General features: G+C 31.9%; 3 protein-coding genes across 4 annotated transcripts; 1 reads left to right on the forward strand and 2 right to left on the reverse strand.

Annotated features, from left to right (window-relative positions):
* Window positions 1–3,031: 3,031 nt before the first annotated feature.
* On the reverse strand, window positions 3,032–5,495 carry LOC120088438 (Pentatricopeptide repeat (PPR) superfamily protein). Its single transcript, XM_039045730.2, has one exon. The coding sequence runs from the start codon at window positions 5,493–5,495 to the stop codon at window positions 3,405–3,407; it is 2,091 nt and encodes a 696-aa protein (XP_038901658.1). The 3' UTR covers window positions 3,032–3,404.
* A 112-nt stretch (window positions 5,496–5,607) lies between these two features.
* Window positions 5,608–12,980, forward strand: LOC120088436 (golgin). Of its 2 annotated transcripts, none has more exons than XM_039045727.2 (12): window positions 5,608–5,747; window positions 5,865–5,927; window positions 6,048–6,101; window positions 6,168–6,284; window positions 7,002–7,088; window positions 7,173–7,781; window positions 10,045–10,530; window positions 10,828–10,889; window positions 10,975–11,074; window positions 11,208–11,287; window positions 11,520–11,852; window positions 12,590–12,980. In XM_039045727.2, exons 1-12 carry the CDS (start codon window positions 5,679–5,681, stop codon window positions 12,624–12,626), a joined length of 2,097 nt encoding a protein of 698 aa, XP_038901655.1. In that variant the 5' UTR covers window positions 5,608–5,678; the 3' UTR covers window positions 12,627–12,980. The 2 variants fall into 2 exon arrangements, with proteins under 2 accessions (XP_038901655.1, XP_038901656.1); XM_039045728.2 differs by having other exon boundaries at window positions 6,186–6,284.
* Window positions 12,981–13,540: 560 nt separating this feature from the next.
* On the reverse strand, window positions 13,541–20,323 carry LOC120088852 (L-ascorbate oxidase homolog). The gene is made up of 8 exons (XM_039046297.2): window positions 20,143–20,323; window positions 18,515–18,624; window positions 17,555–17,825; window positions 17,299–17,395; window positions 16,102–16,447; window positions 14,851–15,216; window positions 14,671–14,749; window positions 13,541–14,038 (listed from the first exon to the last, which is right to left on the reverse strand). The coding sequence occupies exons 1-8, from the start codon at window positions 20,293–20,295 to the stop codon at window positions 13,841–13,843; spliced, it is 1,620 nt and encodes a 539-aa protein (XP_038902225.1). The 5' UTR covers window positions 20,296–20,323; the 3' UTR covers window positions 13,541–13,840.

Below are 20,323 nucleotides of genomic sequence, written 5' to 3' on the forward strand. Positions count from 1 at the left end.
GCTGTCAACCATTTTGAATTGACATTTTCATTATGTCATAAATCAATCAATGTCTCTAAAGTAAATATAATATTTGACATATTTTTTTTAACTTAATTTAATTTGGTATATTAGACGTGTCATCTAGTTCTTTATTTGATTCCAATAAAAAGGTTTAAAATATCGAATTCTACGAAATTGTCGAAATGTTATTTATGAAAATTTTGATGGAAATATTGATTTCGATGGATATTTATGAAAAAACTAAAATTTAAAAATAAATAAATTTAAATTAGTAATAAACATTTAATGGTTTTTAAACAAGTTAACATGTCGATAATTTATATTATATTTATATTAACGACATTTTGTTGCTTATTGTTTCATAGATTTTTCTATGATACAATGGAAATATCGATTCTCTCTTCATGTCGATATCGAACCCATGAAAACTTGAAAATATCAATGGAAATTTCGACATATCAATGAAGATTTAATACTATGGTTATATTTAAGATTTATGTGCGTTGTCTTGGAAAATGTACATAAATCTTTGGTATTTTATAATGTGTATGGTTATGGAGTATCTACAAGGATTAAAATATTGATGTCGATATCAATATTGAGATTTCTTTTTACAGATATATCGACAAAATATCTATATCGACAAATATTTCTATAAGTCAAGAAATTTAGAAAATTTATTTAGATTAATAACTAAGTTGTTTTTACTCCAAAGCTAAATTATAGATATTGTTATTAGCAGTCATATTCATATTGGACTAAATGACATTTTTTATGTTTTTCGAACATTTATAAAAGATATTGGGATATTCATAGGTATTTAATATCGATATATGAACCCTTTGATTTAGAAATATATCAATGGATATAAATATATCGACATATCCATAGATATTTTCATCCCTAAGTATCTATAGTATGAGTTTATACATCCATATGTGTGTGTATTTTTGCCATAAGTTGATATATCGTTTTGAGATCGAATGAATGGGAACACAATATGAATGTAAGTTAACGTGTATTTATGTTGTGAATTATATTGTTTTATGATAAATTTAATTTATATATTAATATACATCTTAAAAATTGAGATATTAGTTTGTTCAAGAGAAAACAACCCTTTAAAAGTAGGTGTGAATGGAGAGTTGTCATGCGATTTTGAGATTGCCATTCACATCAAGCTAGAAATCATCCATTAATTTCATTCCAACCTTCCAAAATCTCAAGAAACTTAATTATTAAAATAAAAAAAAATGAATTAAATAACTTTAAATTACTAAACTAAAAATAAATATGAAAAGAAAATTTTACCTTTGGAGCAAGCAAATAACTCAAACCTATCTACATGGAAATTGTTGAGAGCTTCACTCAAACTGCAAGTTTGAACAGATCTAACTCGGAGCTCGAAAATTAAAACAGATTTGAAAAACGAACTTACACAACCAGATTTGAAGAACCACGAGTAGATCAGGCAAATAGACGACCAAATCTGAAAATCCATGACTAGATCTGCAAATCTGATGCTAGCGACGAGCTGAACGGCGAACGGTGATGACAATGGAGCGGTGATGAGTTGAATGAGCTGAACGGTGATGACGTGGGAACTTTTTTTTAAAAAAAAAAACACCGACATTATACATCCGCTTTTAGTTTTTCTAACTGACATTAAAGCTTAAATTTCTTATAGTGATTCTCAAAATTACCATGCCTAAACAAACATGCATCTCTAATATTAAATTTATAGTTGTAATGTTTTATTGGGAAAAATCTTCTAGTTCTACCACACAAGAACTTAAATCCACGACTCACTCAAAAGAAATTCACTATGTGAAAATTTGTTGTAATTACACAGAACAATTCCCTCAACTAAGTTTTTATACTACTTACACCATTTTCTCACTCTCAAACTAGAGAATACATAAATGGAATTTAATTAGAATTAACACACTTAAGCTTAAAGTGTTTCTAAGAATGACTAAAAATCAAAGACATGAACTCATTTTATAGGCTTGGAGTTTATCCTCATTCTTCAATTTAACCGATATGAAATTCTTCAATTCCAATAACTTGTCAAAATCCAAACATATTCGATAATAGACTTTATGTTTTATTGACTTTTAGTTTTTTTTCTTAGAATTTAAGTCAATTTGATACACAAGCTTGTTTAAGATTTTGTTTAATATTGTTTTTTAATAAACTTATTATAATTATAAACTTATTTAAGAAATATTGTTGTTTTGCTGATCAAAATGAAAGGATTAGACTTTTTACAAATACTTATATCATTAAAATGAGAGAAAGTTTTGGGTGCATTAAATCAGTTGTTTATAGATATCAAGTTGGCAACGGAGTCGGGGTGGGACGGGAAGGGGTTCCCCACCCCCCATGGGAGAATTTACCCTCATCCTGCCCCTATTCCCATCCCCGCCATTTGAAGGCGGGGATTCTCCGTCAGAGAAACGGGTCCTCAAAGGGACCCATTCCCCATTTCCCCTTTTGTTTCTCCATAGAGACTTCTTTTTTTCAAATTTTTCCTAAAATTCTCTTTAGGTTTAGACATTTTAGTTGAGTTTAGATTAGAGTAAATTAAAAATTAGACTAAATGTAAAAAGTTAAAACACCTAATATTAAATATATATAGAAAAATATATTTAAAAATCTAATCAGAGTTAGAGTTGGAGTTGGGATCGAGGCAGGGCCCACGGGGGATCCGACCCGTGGGAAATTTTGCTAAACTTAATAGATGCTCACATTTCAGAACTACAATTAACCAAGGGCATGCCAAAGATTCAACTTTATTGGAGTTAAATTGGGGTTTTCCTTACCAAGGTTAAGGATAGATTTTTGATGTAAATATAGCATTGTTGAATTTAGAAAATGTGAAGATGCATTAAAATACGGAAGAAAATTGTCCCTATTTAGTTCCTCGCATTTTGAAAAAGTGGAAAATAGATTTAATACATCCCCCAACCAATTTAACCACACAAAAAATCACAAGAAATCAAACATCCAACAATCAAGATATAATATGTGTTAGCCGCTTGGTTAGTATCTAATATAATAAAGATAATATCGATACACATATCGCTAAAACGAGTATAACTCAACTGACATATATTATATGTTAATGGCTAATAGATTTGTCGTTTGAAATTCCTACTCCTATTATAATTAAAAAGAAAACACCCATCTACGATCCACCAAATGATCTCATCTCTCACCATGCAACTGTTGGATCAACTAATTTGACAAAAACTACCTGAATGTCAAACTTTTAATTACAGGGGCCAGAAGAACCCAATCCCAAACCATATCAAAATTGTATTTGTGCCATTATGTGACCCTAATTCTTAACTTCAAGCTGAATAAATTTCAATCTCTGAAATGCCCTTAATTAGTCTTTACCTCCCTATTCCACTTGATTCATCCATTTCTTCACTCATGTTTCCTCTCAGCCTAAGCAGTGCTTCATCAACCTCTGGATGTGACCGCAAACCAGAAGAAAATGCTTGAATATGTGTTTTGGCCTCAATCCAACTTAGACCAGGATCCTTTCCCACAATTGTCTCTCTTATTCTTCTCCTCATCTCTACAACACCATCCCATTTTCCTACTGCAGCATACAGATTTGATAGCAAAATATGTGCTGCACTGTCTTCTGAATCTAATCTCAACACTTGTTTTGCTGCATTAGCTCCAACTCTGAGGTTTCTCTTAAGAACACATGAACTTAACAGAGTTCTCCATAGCTCTGGATCATTATTTGCAAATGGTGATTTGGTAATCATTTCCTCTGCTTCATCAATTAACCCAGCTCCACTTAACAGGCTTACCATACAAGAATAGTGCTTAGAATTTGGTATAATATTACTTTCTTTCATATAGTTCCATAAAAACTGCCCTATTTCAACAGAGTTGCTGTGGTTACAAGCAGAAAATAAGGAAAGAAATGTTATTTGATCTGGCTTGACACCGTGGTTTTGAAGCTCAAAGAAGAGCTTCAATGCCTGTTCCATTTGCCCATGGTGGCTGTACCCACCAAGCATGGAGTTCCAACACTTCAAATCTGGACATGGGACTTGAGAAAATATCAATTTAGCAGAACCCAAATCACCATTTTTAGCATACATGTTGATTAGACTCCCTAAGACATAGATTTCAGCTTCACACCCTGTTTTTATGGCTAGAGAATGAAAAATCTCCCCCTGTTTTAAAGTGGCAAGATCAGCACATGAACTCAAAGCCAAACTGATTGAAAAACTGTCAAGCTCATGGCCATTCTGATGCATTTGATGAAAGCATTTGATTGCATTTTCCCCTTCACCAATTCTTGAATACCCACTGATCATTTCTGTCCATAGAACAACATCCTTCTCTGCAACAGACACAAAAACCCTCTCAGCAGCTTGAGATTCACCATTTCTAAAGAACATGGACACAATGACACTGCTTACAAAGACACTGCTCTCAAATCCATCCTTTATAACTTGAGCAAGAAAAGACATTCCACTCAAAAGGTTGTCAATGGTGGAAATTACAGCTGCATATGTATAATCATCTGGTTTGGGAAGTGATGATTTCTGCAATTGTTGAAATAGTTTCATGGCCTTATCTTCTTCTTCTTCATTTTGAGAACATCCTGAGATGATTGTGTTCCAAGTAATCAAATCCGGGTTTTCAATTCTGTTAAAGATGCAAAACCCTGTATGGGTATCCCCACAACTGCAGTACAAATCCAACAGAACGTTTTGCAGAGTTCTATCGGTAATGGCGTTTGAAGTGATCATACGGCCATGGATGAGCCGACCAAATAGGTAGTCTCCATTTCTACAACATATATTCAAAATCATTGCATAGGTGAATTGAGTAGGAATCAAACCAATTCCCAGCATTTCATTGAACAAATGAAGTGCCTCGTTTAATTTATCGTGCTTCAAATTTCCAAAAATCATGGAATTCCAAGCTACTACGTCCTTATCTATCGTCCACCGGAAAACTTTTCCAGCAGATTCCAAATCCGAGCAATGTGAGTAAGTCCCAATTAACGCGGTTTGAACACGAACATCATTAACGAATCCACGTTTCACTACTTGCGTATGAATCAAAGAGCCCCAAAATCGATCTTCAATGGAATAAGCTGCCTGCAACAAGCTCGTTAGAGTGGAACCATTGGGTCTGAGAAATTCAAGCTCCATTTTCGCAAGCAGGTTGAAAGCTGAAGGAGCACGATCGTGAGACCGAGAATAAGCCGCGATTAGAGCATTAAACGAAACGAGATTTCTTTGCGGCATTTTGTCGAACACTTGCTGTGACTCCCAAATTGCACCGCATCGTGCGTACATGGATAAGATGTTGTTGCAAACGTAAGGAGACAGAGACGACGCGGTGGCTATGGAGGTTAGAATTAGACCGTGGAGCTGACGCGCCGCCTTCAATGATGCAACGGAAGTGCATTTTTGTACGAGCGCTGCTAAAGAAAGCGCTTCCGTCATGTGAAGACGAGCTATTTTATTGTAGGCTTCAAAAAATGAACGAAGGGTTCTCTTTTATACGAAACATCATTTTCACCCATCAGAAAGATCCTTTAAGCCAAAAAATCATTTCGCTCAGCACTTCGCCATGGAAACTGAATATTTCTAAGCCTCATAACCGGAACTCATCGGCGGTGCCTGAGAATGTCGCCCGGCGGTGAGAGGTGCTTGCAGCTATGCCGGCTCGTCGGTCATTGTCTTCGTCCTTTTACAGTTAGGTTTCGCTGTTCTTCATCGTTGCTATTTCTTTTTCTTGTTTACATCATGCGCTCCAAGTTTTCTCTAATTATCATAGAAGAGGAGTTCATGTTTTTCACTTCTGGTGAATAGGAAGATGGGGTGGTCTTGGAGAGCAAAGGGAAGGAAAAGGAACTGCTTATTGCGCTCTCTCATGTTTGCTTCGCTCTTCTTTCTCTCTTAGTTCCTGTGATTTTGTTGTTGCTCTTTGATTTGGAAATCCTCAGTTTTGTACATTAGTTCGTTGCCTCATTTTGATGACTGATCGTTCATTAGGTTGTAACTGAAGTTCAGCGCTGGGTTCAAGAAATTGATGGCGACTCTTATAATGTAAGTCTCTCTCTCTTTTTCTCTCACAGACACTTGCACTGTTCAGTAACACATAAAATTCGTCAGTTATGTATTGTCCATCAGGATGCGATTCAGATGTTGACTTCTCAAGAGAAAAGCAGTGATGAGCGTGATCAATCTTTTGAGAGCCACCATTGTATGACGAAGATTGTTTCTGAATTGGTAATTTCTTACAATCGAGATGGACTTGGGGAGGAAGATAGCAAAATTTTGGAGTTCTCTGTTCTCAATATTGCTTTTGAATTCTATTAACTATATCTTTCTTCCACAGTTTAAAAATAAACTGCTAAGAGGAAGTTTTTTATACACCTTTTTATTTCTTCCTACTGTGCATGCATAGTTTTTTCCACATAAAAGGTGCTTATGCTAAGATGCAAGGATAATGCATAAACGTTGATTTGTTGTGGACATTTATTCCAACTTCAATTTTAAGAATCACCCTAATATTACATTGTGTTTGCGTTGCATTGTTGGCTGTATTTCTCGCTCTTGTTTGTAACCTCTGTAGAAAACTAAAATATAAAGAGCCAGGCCAATTATGAAATTAACTAGTATATTGTTAGTTTACAAAGGAGTGTAGATTTATTTATACCTTGATGAAATTAACTAGTATATATTATGTGACTTTTACTTGTTTTAGGAACTTAGTTTGTTTGAATGCTTTTTATTGGTGTAAACATACCTACCCTTTAGAGTCTATAGTCTTACTTCTTTACTCTTAAATTGGAAATCTTTCTTGCAATTCTTTTCTAAAAGAGAAAAAATAATAATCCTGTAGAGTCTGGTATTCAATCTCATAATTATATAGTTAATCTAATTCAACAGACCTAAACTTCTCTACTTCGGCTTTACGAAATTTACATTTCTCCTTACGTGCAGGTACCTTTACTTTCTTTTGAGAATCAGTATGTCAAACATCTTGTGGGCAATGTACTTACAGCAATTACAAAATTTGTATTTCTAACTGTATGTAACTCTAATCGTGTTTGAAATTTTAGTGTATCACTATCACATAATTTACGCTAACAATCAACCCATTTGATTATGCAGGGAAGCACAAGTAACTGGTATGAATTAGTTCACTCATTATGTTTTGGCATGGAGTTAGTGCTTGACAGAATCATGTCTTCTCCTGCACCTTCAATCACTGGGTCTGAAAATTTAGACTGTTATCTATCAACCTTAAGTAATACCTTACTACCTAAGTTGAAAAATGCAAATTTTTCCACAGTTGCTGGCATTCTTCAAGTTTTGCGAAATACCCTGAAATCCTTGAAGCAGGAGCAAAGTGATCTTGTTGGACAGTTCTTTGATTCTGTTAATTCTTGTCTTTCAAAAATTCCATGGAATTTATTGGGTAGGATCCTTACCGAGAAAAATTGTAACAGTGTAGAAGTCCAGAATGACGATGACTTGCGTTATAATAATTTGCATCAGAGGAAAGGATTAAAATTTCTGTTCCTAGGAAATTTTGTTCAATTTCTCTGTTCCTTGGCTGAGCCAAGCGATTTTGAGGAAGCTTCATGTGATTCACTAAAGACTCACCCCCTACTGGGTACAGTCATCAACCTAATTCCTAACCTTCTTGATTGGTGCCTCAACAACCAAGTCGATCACTTTAATAGGTGCTTGTCCCGATATTTCAGTCACAAGTTGCTGGTATGAATCTACCCTTTTTCTCCCCCTCCCTAGAATATACGTTGGACTAGTCTTCTAGAGATAAGAAAAAACATAATAGAAATACCTGGTGGCTAGCTAGTTTATTCAAATATGGTTTTTATGGTGCCTCAATTATTTATTTGGTTGAATGTTTTTAAGAAGTTTGATTCTCATCAGTGGCAATGGCATATATGATGAACAGGCGTAGTTAACGAAAGTTAAGATTCTATTCAAGGCAATAGGTGCCTGGAACATATGTTTTATTGGAAGTTTCGGCAATTTACATTTTTTTTTCTTTTTCTTTTTTCTCTTCTTCCTTTTTTTTTAATTTTTTTTTAAAGTTACTACCTATGTAGCACAGACACAGATACGGTTACATGATACGTATACGATCGGATACGACGATTCGTCAAGTTCTAAAAAACTAAGATACGGATACGTCTAAAGATACGCAATTTTTTTTTAATATTTTATTAATATACATATTTCTAAAAAACGAGGATACTGATACATTAAAGATATATTTTCTTTTTCTTAAAAAAATCTAAGATATAGATAAATTTAACATTCAAGTTAATAACAATAGCAAAAAATAGAATACAAATAGTGAAATACTATACAAAAAAAAACATCTAAGATGTTGAAGTATAATAGTTAATAAAATGCAATAGAAAAGTGACTCATATTACAAAGAAGAAGAAGAAGATTCGAGGGAGAAGTATAAAGATAAACGAAGAACTTCTTCGTTGAATAGTTTTAGATTGGAAAAGATTAGATGAGTTGCTTGCCTTTTTTCTTTAAAAAAAGGTACACGTAGAAATAGATACGTCAAATCGCGTGTCAGATATGTATCTGGGAAGTATCTGGAAGTATCGGTATCCGATACGTGTCTGATACGGATTCTTTGCCTCACATGAAGTATCTGTGCTTCATAGGTTACTACTGCCTATGCAGGTTTGCCAATAATAACAAACTTCATATATTTCAATTTTTATTTTCTTCTTTTTTTATTTTTAAACCTTAATCAAGTTAAATCTACACCTTTAAATTAACTTTTGTATATGGTTTAGTAATCTCCAACGTTTGTGGTAAAAGAACTTTAACTGGACAGAGGATTTTAAGATTGATTTCAATTTCTAGGATATTGTGCTGTGTATGTTTCCATACCATTTATGTCTCACTGTACATGTTGTATGACTAGCTTGTTTCTGCTTTCACATTTTTAGGTTCTGTGAAAGGGTAGTTCAAGTGTCTGAGTGATGTTCAAGTCGTCATACAAATTTTTGCACTCCTAAATTGTATCTTCTGTGTGTAAACGTCTGCTTCATTCTTGACCTTAGTACACCTCTTTTTTTATATGCGGAAGGAATTTGTTTCTTCTAATATTATCACATTCCCCTCTTGGAAAGATATTTTTAACTTTTCCAATAATGATTTCTCTAATGAAAATTCTCTCTCTTGGTCTCCCCTCCCCCACCCCATCTCTTTTACTTCATATATGTATACATTATTTATCATATGTATGCTTAATAATTTATTCCTTGGTGCTAATTGCATCTTGTGAATTTGATATATCTGCTGAAATCTTAGGCTCTATTTGATAACTATTTAGGCTCTGTTTGGTAACCATTTGATTCTTCGTTTTGGATTTTTGAAAGTTAAACCTATTTCATCTTTCCATTTCTTACAATGATTTGCATCTTTATCTAGTACAATGGTTGAATCCTTAACCAAATTTCAAAACCAAAAAAGTTACTTTTTTTAGTTTTCAAATTTTGGCTTGGTTTTTTAAACCATTTGTAAAAAGTAGATGACTAAGAAGAAATTTGGAGGTGGAAGTAGTATCAATAGGCTAAATTTTAAAAAATCAAATGGTTACCAAACAGGGTCGTAGTTTTTTGTTTTTGGTTTTTAACAATTAAGCTTTTAAATACTACTTTTACCCATTGATTTCTTTGTTTTATAATGTACTTTTTATGAGTGTTTTTAAAAACTCAATTAAGGTTTAGAAACTAAACAAAGGTAGTTTTTAAAACTTTCTTTTGTTTTTGGAAATTGACTGAGAATAGAAATATTTAGTTAGATATGATGAGAACCATAATAAAGAAGTTGTAAGAAAATAAGTACAATTTCTAAAGACCAAAAATCAAATGTATCAAACGGGAGCTTTAGTTTCAGAAATTGTTGTCGTTATGCTGCTCTTAGGTGATACAAGGTTTAATTTCTAGTGATTCACTAAGTTCAGGAATTCTTTACTTTCCAGATATTAATGATCAGGCTTAGTTTCCATTGCCATCTTCAGTGCTCGACTCTTGTTCTATGGTTGCAACTTTGCAGAAATCGTTTTCAAAAGCTCTTGCTGCTTCCGAAGCTTGAGCTGGAATCTGCCCCCGGCACTTCCCTTGAAGATTCTCCATTGATTGTGAGCTATTTTGGTGACAAACGCAGTCCATGTTCCTTGCATCTGCAAAGACTGGCTATTTTTCTATTCCTCAGGTGTTCCTTAAGCTTCATATTTACAAAACCGACTGAAAAGTACGATGCATCTATAGCTCTAAAATCTCAGTTGATCTTCACTACAACATTGGAAAGTAAATGTCATGACTGCAGTTGTAGCAAGAAAGGTATATTGGAGCTTTATAAATGGCTTCAGGGGAACCTTCCAACAAACATTTTTCTGGATACTAAAATGTATGCAAAAAACTGCATCAAGTTTGCATCATCATTTCTCCAGCTATATATGCACGAGGTTTGTACATTTTCTTCTCTGGTCTTCACTGTGTCATTTAAGGCTTTAGAATTATTTTGTGTTTTATCTTTTATTTTATTGATGTACATTTTTCCTTGCATTGTTCCAAACGATAGGGCTTTGTGGTGCCACTGCTTTATACATCTTTCTCTTGATGTTTCTTATTAAAAAAAAAAAAAATGCTAGTATGTGTTAAGCTCTATCAAACTAGAGCTAGAGTGATGTTTGGAAAGAAAAATATATCTTAATAACATACAATTAGTCTTATATCTAATAATTTTTTATTTTGAACTCTAGGATGATTTATTATTCAAAGTGCTGTTGCAACTTCTTCGTCTTCCTTCTCATACAGGGCCATGGTTAGTAAGAATCAGTTTGGTTTTACATATACTTTGATTAACTACCGCTTGCAGCATATTTAAGAAAGTCATTGCTTGTATTTAGTTCTTGTGAAGGACCATCCCAGGAGGTGAAGGAAGATATACTTTTTCATGTTTCAAACATTTTTGATCCTCAGCACGTGTTCCACGTTTTTCTTAAGGAGGCAAGAAATATTACTACAGATAGGAGATACCCCCACCCAAGTTTAAATTCCCTCATTGCTCTATTCGCGCTAACTGCTTCTATTATTCTTCCTGGAATTGTAGACATTGTTTGACTTATATCTTCATTTGCAGTTAAACTATGATCATGAAATGCTCTTAGATTACCTCATGTCAAAAGATGCAGGAACATATTGTTTGGAATACCTCCTAAGGTATGCATTGTTTTAAAATAATAATAATTTTCTTGGGTGTCCTCTACTGCTTTGTCAACTTGTTAAAAATGAATTCAGAAGTATAGTTGACATATAATTAACATAGAGTCGATAACTTTCATGCTTCTTGTCTGCAATTGGGTCTAAGCTTTTGTTATCTGGTAAGTTTCTGATGCCTCAGGACATGAGCATTGTGCCTTCCCTTCCTGATACGCACATTTTCTTTTTGTAGATGCCTGCATATAATAAATGATTCCAGATATGCACTAGTGAATTCATCAACAGAATGGGATATCTCAACTCACTCTTCATGCAAGAGAAGAAAAGTTTTGCTGAACAGCTCAACTATTTCAGAAGAGCTATCGTCTGGTTCACCCAATCAAAGCAATGAAACACTTCCATCTTTTGCTGACACTATAAATTGTGATTATGGCTACAAGCCTCAAAGAGTTGGGGTAAAATCCCTGAAGAAATCTAAAAATTGTCTGCAGTCGTTGAAAACATCCTTGGAAAATCTTCATAGAGAGAATCTCTTTCCATACAATCCCGAAGTGCTCGTAAAACGGTATGCATGTCTGCACAATGCTTCATTTAGTAATAAGAATTAGACTCTGGTATTAATATTTTATCAAAAAGTTTTCTTTTTGTGTTGAGTAATTTATAACATCTCTTTGGAATGTGTCCTGGAAATCTAGAGGGTGTGTTATCAAACCCCTTTAGTTAAATAATAGGCTTTTTTGCCCTTCACTAAAATTAAGAAGGATTCTGTCAGGTTTATAAGAAATTTTGTACATGAGGCATCTAATGCAGGCTTGAGGTTTCTAGGCATCAAGAAAGAATTTTGTTTATACTTGTTGGATAGGTGTTCCACGTCAATTAAAAGAATTTTTTCCTAATTAGACTTGAGGTTCTGGCAAGAAGTGCACAACCATTGTTAGATTAAAAAAAATGTGGATATCCCATTCTCCCTTCAAACATATTTATAAGTTATGTCAAGGATCTTCTTCAGAATTGGGTTGAATCTATGATGGAGTGAGAGAACCAGAAAAGAAGTCACTTTTGTTGGGAAGAATTAGGAATTTAGGTGATGACAAGAAAAAGCTCGTATTTAGGTTGAATATCATTCAGTTGGAGTCAATTATTTAGGAGTACAAACTGAAACCAACCTATTGGTCTCACTTACTTGGAAACCGAAGAAATTGAAATTGACCAGTTGACTGGTGGTATGGTTGGTTTAGTTTTAACTGAAATCGAGTTTTCTTTTAACTGGACTTGAATAATTGTCTTCTTTTTACATGGCAGTTTGACGAAATTTCTGGAGTTTCCATGGAGTACTTAAGTAATTAATACGCCTCAAGCCCCATGCGGTCCTCTTCTTGAAGCATGGAGCTCCAATTTTGATCTAACTCTCAAAGCTTGGAGATTTTTTCAATCCAAAAGCTTCATCTTCGAGTTCTTAAAATGAGACTACTGATGCTTTGATCAATTGATCATCAGTTGAGGTAATTCAAATGTAGTGTATTTTTCCATTCAGAAATGCTTCTGCGCACATTCTTACTATATAATGTTGAAATTAATTAGAGCATACACCACCCATGTTATATACACTAAGGTAAAATATAGTCCGTATATTTTTAAATGATTATATATATACTCATAATTGATTCTATACTAACTTCTCTCTTTATTTAAACCCTTACTCTTATTTTTAACTATTCTTTTCTTTATATCCAGATTTGGATTGATATTATTTTTTAATTTCGTCTACTCATACAAACCTTAAAATTATTTGCCAACATTGCATGTTAATATATATATATAAACTATCATAGTATATATATATAAACTATCATGCTAACTGCAAATTGAAAATGGTAAAAATATCATAATCGGCTTTGTACTTTGGATTTTGCTCTATTTTGATCTATGTATTTTGAATTATTTAATTAGTCCATGTATCTTGAATAAATCTAAAATTCATTCCTTGTATTATCAATAAGATTTTAATTTTGTCTTTCAAAGTTAATTTTTATCGACATTGGTTACCAAAATGGTAAAGAAACTTTTCATTCTTCATAGACTGAAGTGTTGGAAATTGAGGTGGAATCGTTTGTTAATAAAAGTTCCTTTAGTTTGTTGGCCAAAAATAGGCATCTAATAGAAAAATAAGGAAAGAAATGGAGCTCTTTTTATAGATTTTTAAGAGTAAACCACAAAGAATTAGGAACAATGACAAATTATGAAGAACTTAACTACTCAAACAACTGAAATGAACTGCTTAAAGGATTTATTACAACATAGAAAAATACAGTGATTAAATATAATAACAAATGAAAGTAGAAACCCTCTTATCTCTCTCACAGTCTTCAACCTTTCATATCTTCTTCCTCTTCACTCTCTCCCTCCTTTCTTAAACTAAATTTTATCAGTCACCCTCTTGTGACTGAATTTAATTAAAACTCTAATTAAAGATAAATAAACACAAAGCAAGCTTATTCATCAGAGAAAATGAATATTTAACAAGTATTCTTCAAATATATATATATGAATATATTAATACTTGGATGCTTTGCCACACTTGAGAGCATTGGGTGGAATGTCAGTCTCAGTATATAAGCTCTTTTCATCATTCCAAACTCTGAAATATAATTGTTGACCCAAATAGTTTCTCCACCATATTGTAGACCTTAAGTTCCACATCCCCTTATTGTCTAATGACACTAATATAGCTGTCCAAGACTTTGGATATACCTGCCCAAAAATTCACCCAATCAATCTTTTAGTTCGATAAACAGACGCCCTTAATTCAATTTGGTTTATTGAACGTGGGTCTCCAAAACTCGATGCCATAAGCTTAAATCCTGACTGAGCCTGATTTGATTCTGGTTATTGTTTGATGGGATATTGCACAAATAAATGATTTCAACATAAATAATGATAAATAAATAAATTAATTAAAAAAAAAAAATTGACCACCTACAAAAGTTAGTTGGAGGTCCATAAAAAGAACTATTAATTTAATTCAATTAAAGGTCGTCGGAAGAAGCAATTTTTTCCAACAACACTTTAACGGCATTGGAAAAAGTACCGTTTCTCGACGCTATACTAGTAGAGTTAGGAAATGGTGAAAATTGTCCAATTTCTCGACTCATGGCTGTTGCTATTTTAAAGTGGTGTCGGAAAAGAGTGGTCATTTTCCGATACCATGTTAGTAGCGTTAAAAAAGACTCCTTCCCAACAACTTTTTTGCATCAGGAGAGCCTTTGGCGATGAATTTTCGACTTTTCTTGCATAAAAAAAATATATTGTATTTTTGTGATGAGAAGAAATAAACGACGGGAAAAATAACACACAACAAAAGGAAAAGGACGTCAAAAAGGTACCTGAACAGTGTGTCTTGATATACCATCCACTAAGTTATAACGTTTCCTCATGTCATATTTCCAAACACCAGAACCATAACTGATCAAACATAAAAAAAAAAAAAAAAAAGTAATAAAATTTAGTGCAAGAAAGCCAATAAGAATCTTAGGAAAAAAAGGGTTATGAAAAGAAGGGCTAACCCAACAACATAGAAACTGGTTCCATCAAAATGCCAAGCTTGGACAGTATTTTCATTGTTTTGGAACACAATTTCCACAAAATCATGAAGAGTGATGTTAACAACAGAGACCCCAAGCATTGCAGGTCTAGAAGTGGGGAAATCAGTGAAGGTTTTGAAGTCAAAAACACCACCAATATTGAACCAATCAGCCAACTTTAAAGGGGTTGGTGGATCAACATAAGACACATTGTTCACTGCACAACGAACAGCTCCTTTGATCTTTCTCAATGAATTTTCTAATATCAGTCTTCTCACTACTGTTATGTTCCCATAATGGAATGATCCTTGTGGGTTTGGTCTTGCTGCATTTGCTGTCAAATTTAATCTGTCCAAATCATCCAAACATAGCTCGACTTATTAGGGCGTTATATGTACACTTCAATCCATGTTTTTCTTACCGATCAAAGAACAGTCTATGTCAATGACTTATGACGCGTTTGGATTGACCTTTGAAGTGTTTAAATAAGTGTTTTTATAAGTATAAAAAAGTGTTTATATATATTTGGAAAATCAATCCAAACGAGCCTTTAAAATGGTTTGATGATTCAGATTTCAATTCTAGGTATTTGCCACACTATTCATGTATCTCAATTTTTATTCAAAGCTTCTAGAGATTTACATTCCAAAGGAGTAGTTAGGTTTGGAATATTGTAAATTTCGGAAATACTCGTGAAATTTGAAGGATAATGTTGTAAATTTTAAAATAATATATGGGTATTTCTTAAACAAATATATGGCAAATTTAAGGGTATTTTTTTGTCTTTTCATTTTTGTGATTTGACCTTCTCTTTATTTTGAAAATACTATTATTCTTTTAAAAATTGCAATATCACCCTTGACGTTTTTCATTAAGGGAGTAGCTTGTAAATTAACTTTCGAAAATGGGCTAGTTGTAACAAAATAAATTCAATTGAGAAAACATGATATTCATAATAACATATTAATAAAGAAAAAAAAAAGGAAACTTTTTGGAAAAAAGGTGTCTCCATTTTCTAACTATTGCTTTTTTTGTTACTTTTGTAGAGTACTTTAAAAAAGGTCAAGCAAAAGTTTAAAAACTAATATATATATATAGCTTTTAAAACTTTGTTTTTGTTTTCAAAAATTGGTTAACAATTTAGATTTTAGTTAGTAAAGGTGATATGATAATAAAGATATCTTTAGAAAACAAGAAGATAAATCTTCAAAACGAAATGGTTACGAAACGAACCTGATGGTCCGGGCTTGCTTCATGGACCAATGGAGTTGGTAGGTGGGTCCGATGGGCAAAGGCTTGGAAGGAGGAATGGAAGAGCCTTCATATCTAAGGATACCAATGGTAGTAAGAATAGGTTTAGTGAAACGAGAAGAAGCAACAAAGTAATAGTCCTTTGGTAGGTTATTAAGAGACACTAAAACGGCAGCGGATTGGCCTGGATGAATGTCCAATGACTCATAAGCCTCTTGCACTGTGTGACCTCCTTCTACCTCCACAAGTGTCATCAAATGTCCTTGTATTCTAAAGTTTATTGATGTTGCTATTCCAACATTTGATATCCTCAACTTATATGTTAACCCTACAATTTTTTAAAAAAAAAAAATTATTAACACTCATGACATAATTTTTCATCGGAAAAAATATGCTTTTGGTCCTTAAGTTCTGAACGTAATTCTTATTTGGTCTAGGTTTCAAAATGTTACAATTTTACCTGTGAAATTTGAGTTTTCTTTCAATTTGGTTTCTAGTTAGGATTCAAAATTTACACTTTTAACATCGATTTTTTACTAAATGCTCACTTTCAATCTTTTAAAATTAATTATGAAGTAAACTTTCAGTTTTAGTTTTAATAGCAATGAAAATAGTCACACTTAATTAACTATGATTCTTTTAGATTTTTAAAATTAAGTAATAGACATCAACACTAAAAAAGAAAAGTGAGGATTTAATTCAAAATCGAAGTTAAAAGTGTAATCTTGAAATCTAATGACCAAATTGAAAAAAAAAAAAAAAAAAAAAAAAAAAAAAAAAAAAAAAAAAAAAAAAAAAAAAAAAAAAAAAAACCTCAAAACTCAGTGGTGAATTGTAACATTTTGAAACCTAAAAATTAAATTGAAACCAAACTCAAAACTTAAAAATTAAAAGTGTAACTTTATACTAGTCTTCTCGAAAGTGATGTGTACTTTCTGGCCTAAAAAAACATATGGTTGATTGTCATACCCATAAGTAATTGATAAATTATTTATAAGAATAGAATAGTTTAATTTGTGATTATTTTTTGAAGAAGGATGTATTTTTGTAAATATTTATATAAGAATTTACATTTACAATTATGTTACAAAGTAAACCTATCCTTTCAATTTTTCTTAACTTATGAGAAAGAAATATTTTCAAAGTTCACAAAAGCCTATATAATGAGTTGAATGTTACCTTTTTTAAGAATTAGTGTTGTACTAGGTTGTCCATTGATAAGAAGACGATTAGGTAGAGGGAGCATAATTCCCGAATCCAATTTTTTGCGCAACGTCTGCATAGAATGACATATGAATTAATAGCATAGATTCATGATTTAGAATATGCGACTCAAACATAGTTCAACTATACTTATGACTTCGAAAATAACTTCTCTTAAACTTACTTAGTAACTCAAGAGAGTAGACAAAATGTAGAATGAAAAAGAAATTACCTTATGGTCGGTGTCGTACCAATCACCGATGAGAAGGTCGAGCTCGGCGGCGGGAATGGGGTAGGGAGTTGCTATGACACTTCTAGGTTGAATCACAAAGGCTCCAAAGCCACCAGCAGCCCTTTGGAAGTTGATGGAAGGGAAGTATGTGAAGGTTCCAATTTGATCTTTAACTTGGAATTTGTATGTCCAATTTGAGTTTGGAGGGATTGGGCAATTTGTCCCTAACACCCCATCCTGCCATGATGTCCTCCTTTGCTTGATTCCACTCCTAAATTTATTCACATTTCAATGACAAATATATATAAATTCATTAAGCACTAGCTATCAAAAGTGATATATATTTTTTTCATTTTTAGGTTTGTGTCTATTTAACGTTAAGCAACCTTTAATTGGTATATGCTAGATTCGTAAATTTTAAAAAATTTATCATTTTGAAGGATCAAAGACCAAAAGATACCAACGTCATAATCCAAGGACTAAATATGTAATTTAACCTATTTTCATTTCATTTATTATAATTATGAAAATGGTCATGAGATAATTCATTTCTTAACTAAAACTATCGTTGGAATTTGGTATTATAAATAAGGTGAAAATGTCATTTTCGTTCCTATACTTTTAAACTAAATCTACATTTTAGTCAACACTTTCAATAAATATTTTTTATGTATTGGAATAACTTGATTTTGTTACATGGCAGGGGCTCGGCCTAATTTTGTATTTGTTTATGCATTATTTATGACTTTGACCCTAGAGAGGGTACCTATGCTACGTATAAATATTTACCCTAGAGCCCCGATCTACATTATGTATTTTTCATATTTCTTTCTAGTAATAAATTGATCTTTTCCTAAAAATATGAAACTAAAGTTTCAAAGATTAAAATTTTAAAAAAAAAAATACTTAGATCACAAAAATGATTTTATAATTTCTACATAATTAAATTTGAGGACTAACCATGTAAAGAGGAAAGGCTCATCAAGCTTGTTAATGACATTTACAATTATGTTGTCATTGGTTACACACTCAATCTTTGGGGCTGGAAATTGCCCATTCACAAGGATTACCTGCATTAAAAAAAATATAAGAATATTACAAAATGAACTTTTTTTTTTTTAACTTTTCAAATATCAATACTAGAGTATTAATAATTATCCTCCAAGTCTTATTAGGCAATATTTTTATTTCTAATGTTATGAATTTTCATGAATAATAAAAGAAAACTATTTTTTAAAAATACTTTTAAAATCTTTTACAGAATAAAGAATGTAATTCATTTCTGGAAGTTACTTTCTTTTTAAATTTTAACTCAGAATCTTTGAAATTATTCTGAAATATTGTGTTCTAGCAACAAACAAATTATATAAGTTAAATTATTATTTCCCTGTATTTTTTTGTACTTATTTTCACTTTAATCCCTACGATTTGATTAAAAACTTTTCAAATGGGATGTTTTAGTAACAAATTATATTTAAAAATGGCTACCACTGTCGTTGATTGATTAATGTATTAGGATTAAAGTTAGGTAGAAAATAAAGAAATTTAAAATGAAATTTCAGGTAAAAAAGAAAATGATTTGAGCACAAAAATTGTGGACTTGGAATTGGGTTGTTCGATACACATGTCCAACCAAATTACTCCTTTTATAAGCAACTCATCTCGTACGTACACAATTTTCTTTACAATATCATGTCCCAAAAAATTGTTAATTAATAATAATAATAATAATAAAAAGAAATCTCGTAGTTAAATAGTTGTTTTCAAATATAGGAAAATGAACCAAATTATTTATAAATATAGCAAAATTTTACTGTCTATATGCGATAGACCGCGATAGATTTCTATCTATGTTTATTTATGACAATGGTAGACATATATAAAATAGTTCATTGCGATCTTTAAATTGTGATATTTTGTTATATTTATAATATTTTTAGTAATTTTGTCATTTAAAATAATTTTCTTAGCTCAAAACATAAAAGCTAGAATGGTAATATAGCCCACACAAAATTATTAGTTAACATTAAGCTTACATTAATTAGATGAAGAAAAAAAAAAAAGAATGTAGCTAGAGTTTAAATAACATTTTTTAAGGATGCATTTAGCAAAAGAAGAGAAACTATATGGTAATAAAGCAAAAAGAATAGGATGATAAGGAAACGAGCAAAATTTAAGAGGTGATAATCATTTGAAAAATATTTGGTTTTTTTTTTCCTTGAAACTTAAGCTCGTAAAACTTTTTTCTTCTATAAATTTTCATTATTGTTATTCTTTTTATTTTGTTACCTACTTTTAAAAATGTTTTAATTTGAAATTAATTTTATAAGCCTAATTTTCAAAAATTTAAAACTAGACAAAAAAAAATCAAATGGAGTTAGAGAATGAGAGAGAAATTATTTCAAAAGGTAAACCTGTCGAAAATATTTACTAGATATAGTAAAATTTCAGAACTATGAATGATAAATGATAGTTCTAAAATTGTATAATATTTTGTAAATATTTTGGTTCATTTTCATATATTTAAAAAAAAACAGTTAAAGAATTGTGTAAACCATAAATTAGAAGAAGATTAAAAAATGAATAACCTTCTGCTTAACACCAAGAGGAGCACGTGTACCGTACGTGACTTGAAAAGTGTAATATCTATATGGGTCCTCACCATTCACCCAACCACCACCCAAACCATAACAAATCAATATGATCCCTAAGGTCAAATTTACCAAATTGCCCTCCTTCATTCTTTTGAATATTTTGTTATTTTAAAAA

Source organism: Benincasa hispida, chromosome 10 (assembly GCF_027475165.1).
Source record: "Benincasa hispida cultivar pf3 chromosome 10, pf3_genome.v1.1, whole genome shotgun sequence".
In the NCBI taxonomy this organism is placed as follows: Eukaryota; Viridiplantae; Streptophyta; class Magnoliopsida; order Cucurbitales; family Cucurbitaceae; genus Benincasa; species Benincasa hispida.

Excerpts from the sequence above, each read along its gene's own strand:
- LOC120088438 (XM_039045730.2), bottom strand. The coding sequence starts at position 5,495 with ATGACGGAAGCGCTTTCTTTAGCAGCGCTCGTACAAAAATGCACTTCC.
- LOC120088436 (XM_039045727.2), top strand. The coding sequence starts at position 5,679 with ATGTCGCCCGGCGGTGAGAGGTGCTTGCAGCTATGCCGGCTCGTCGGT. Across the intron at positions 6,285-7,001 it reads CGAAGATTGTTTCTGAATTG|GTACCTTTACTTTCTTTTGA; the intron begins GTAATTTCTTAC and ends CCTTACGTGCAG. Across the intron at positions 10,890-10,974 it reads CCTTCTCATACAGGGCCATG|TTCTTGTGAAGGACCATCCC; the intron begins GTTAGTAAGAAT and ends GCTTGTATTTAG.
- LOC120088852 (XM_039046297.2), bottom strand. The coding sequence starts at position 20,295 with ATGAAGGAGGGCAATTTGGTAAATTTGACCTTAGGGATCATATTGATT. Across the intron at positions 16,448-17,298 it reads AACACTAATTCTTAAAAAAG|GGTTAACATATAAGTTGAGG; the intron begins GTAACATTCAAC and ends AAAAAATTGTAG. Across the intron at positions 15,217-16,101 it reads AAGCAAGCCCGGACCATCAG|ATTAAATTTGACAGCAAATG; the intron begins GTTCGTTTCGTA and ends TGATTTGGACAG.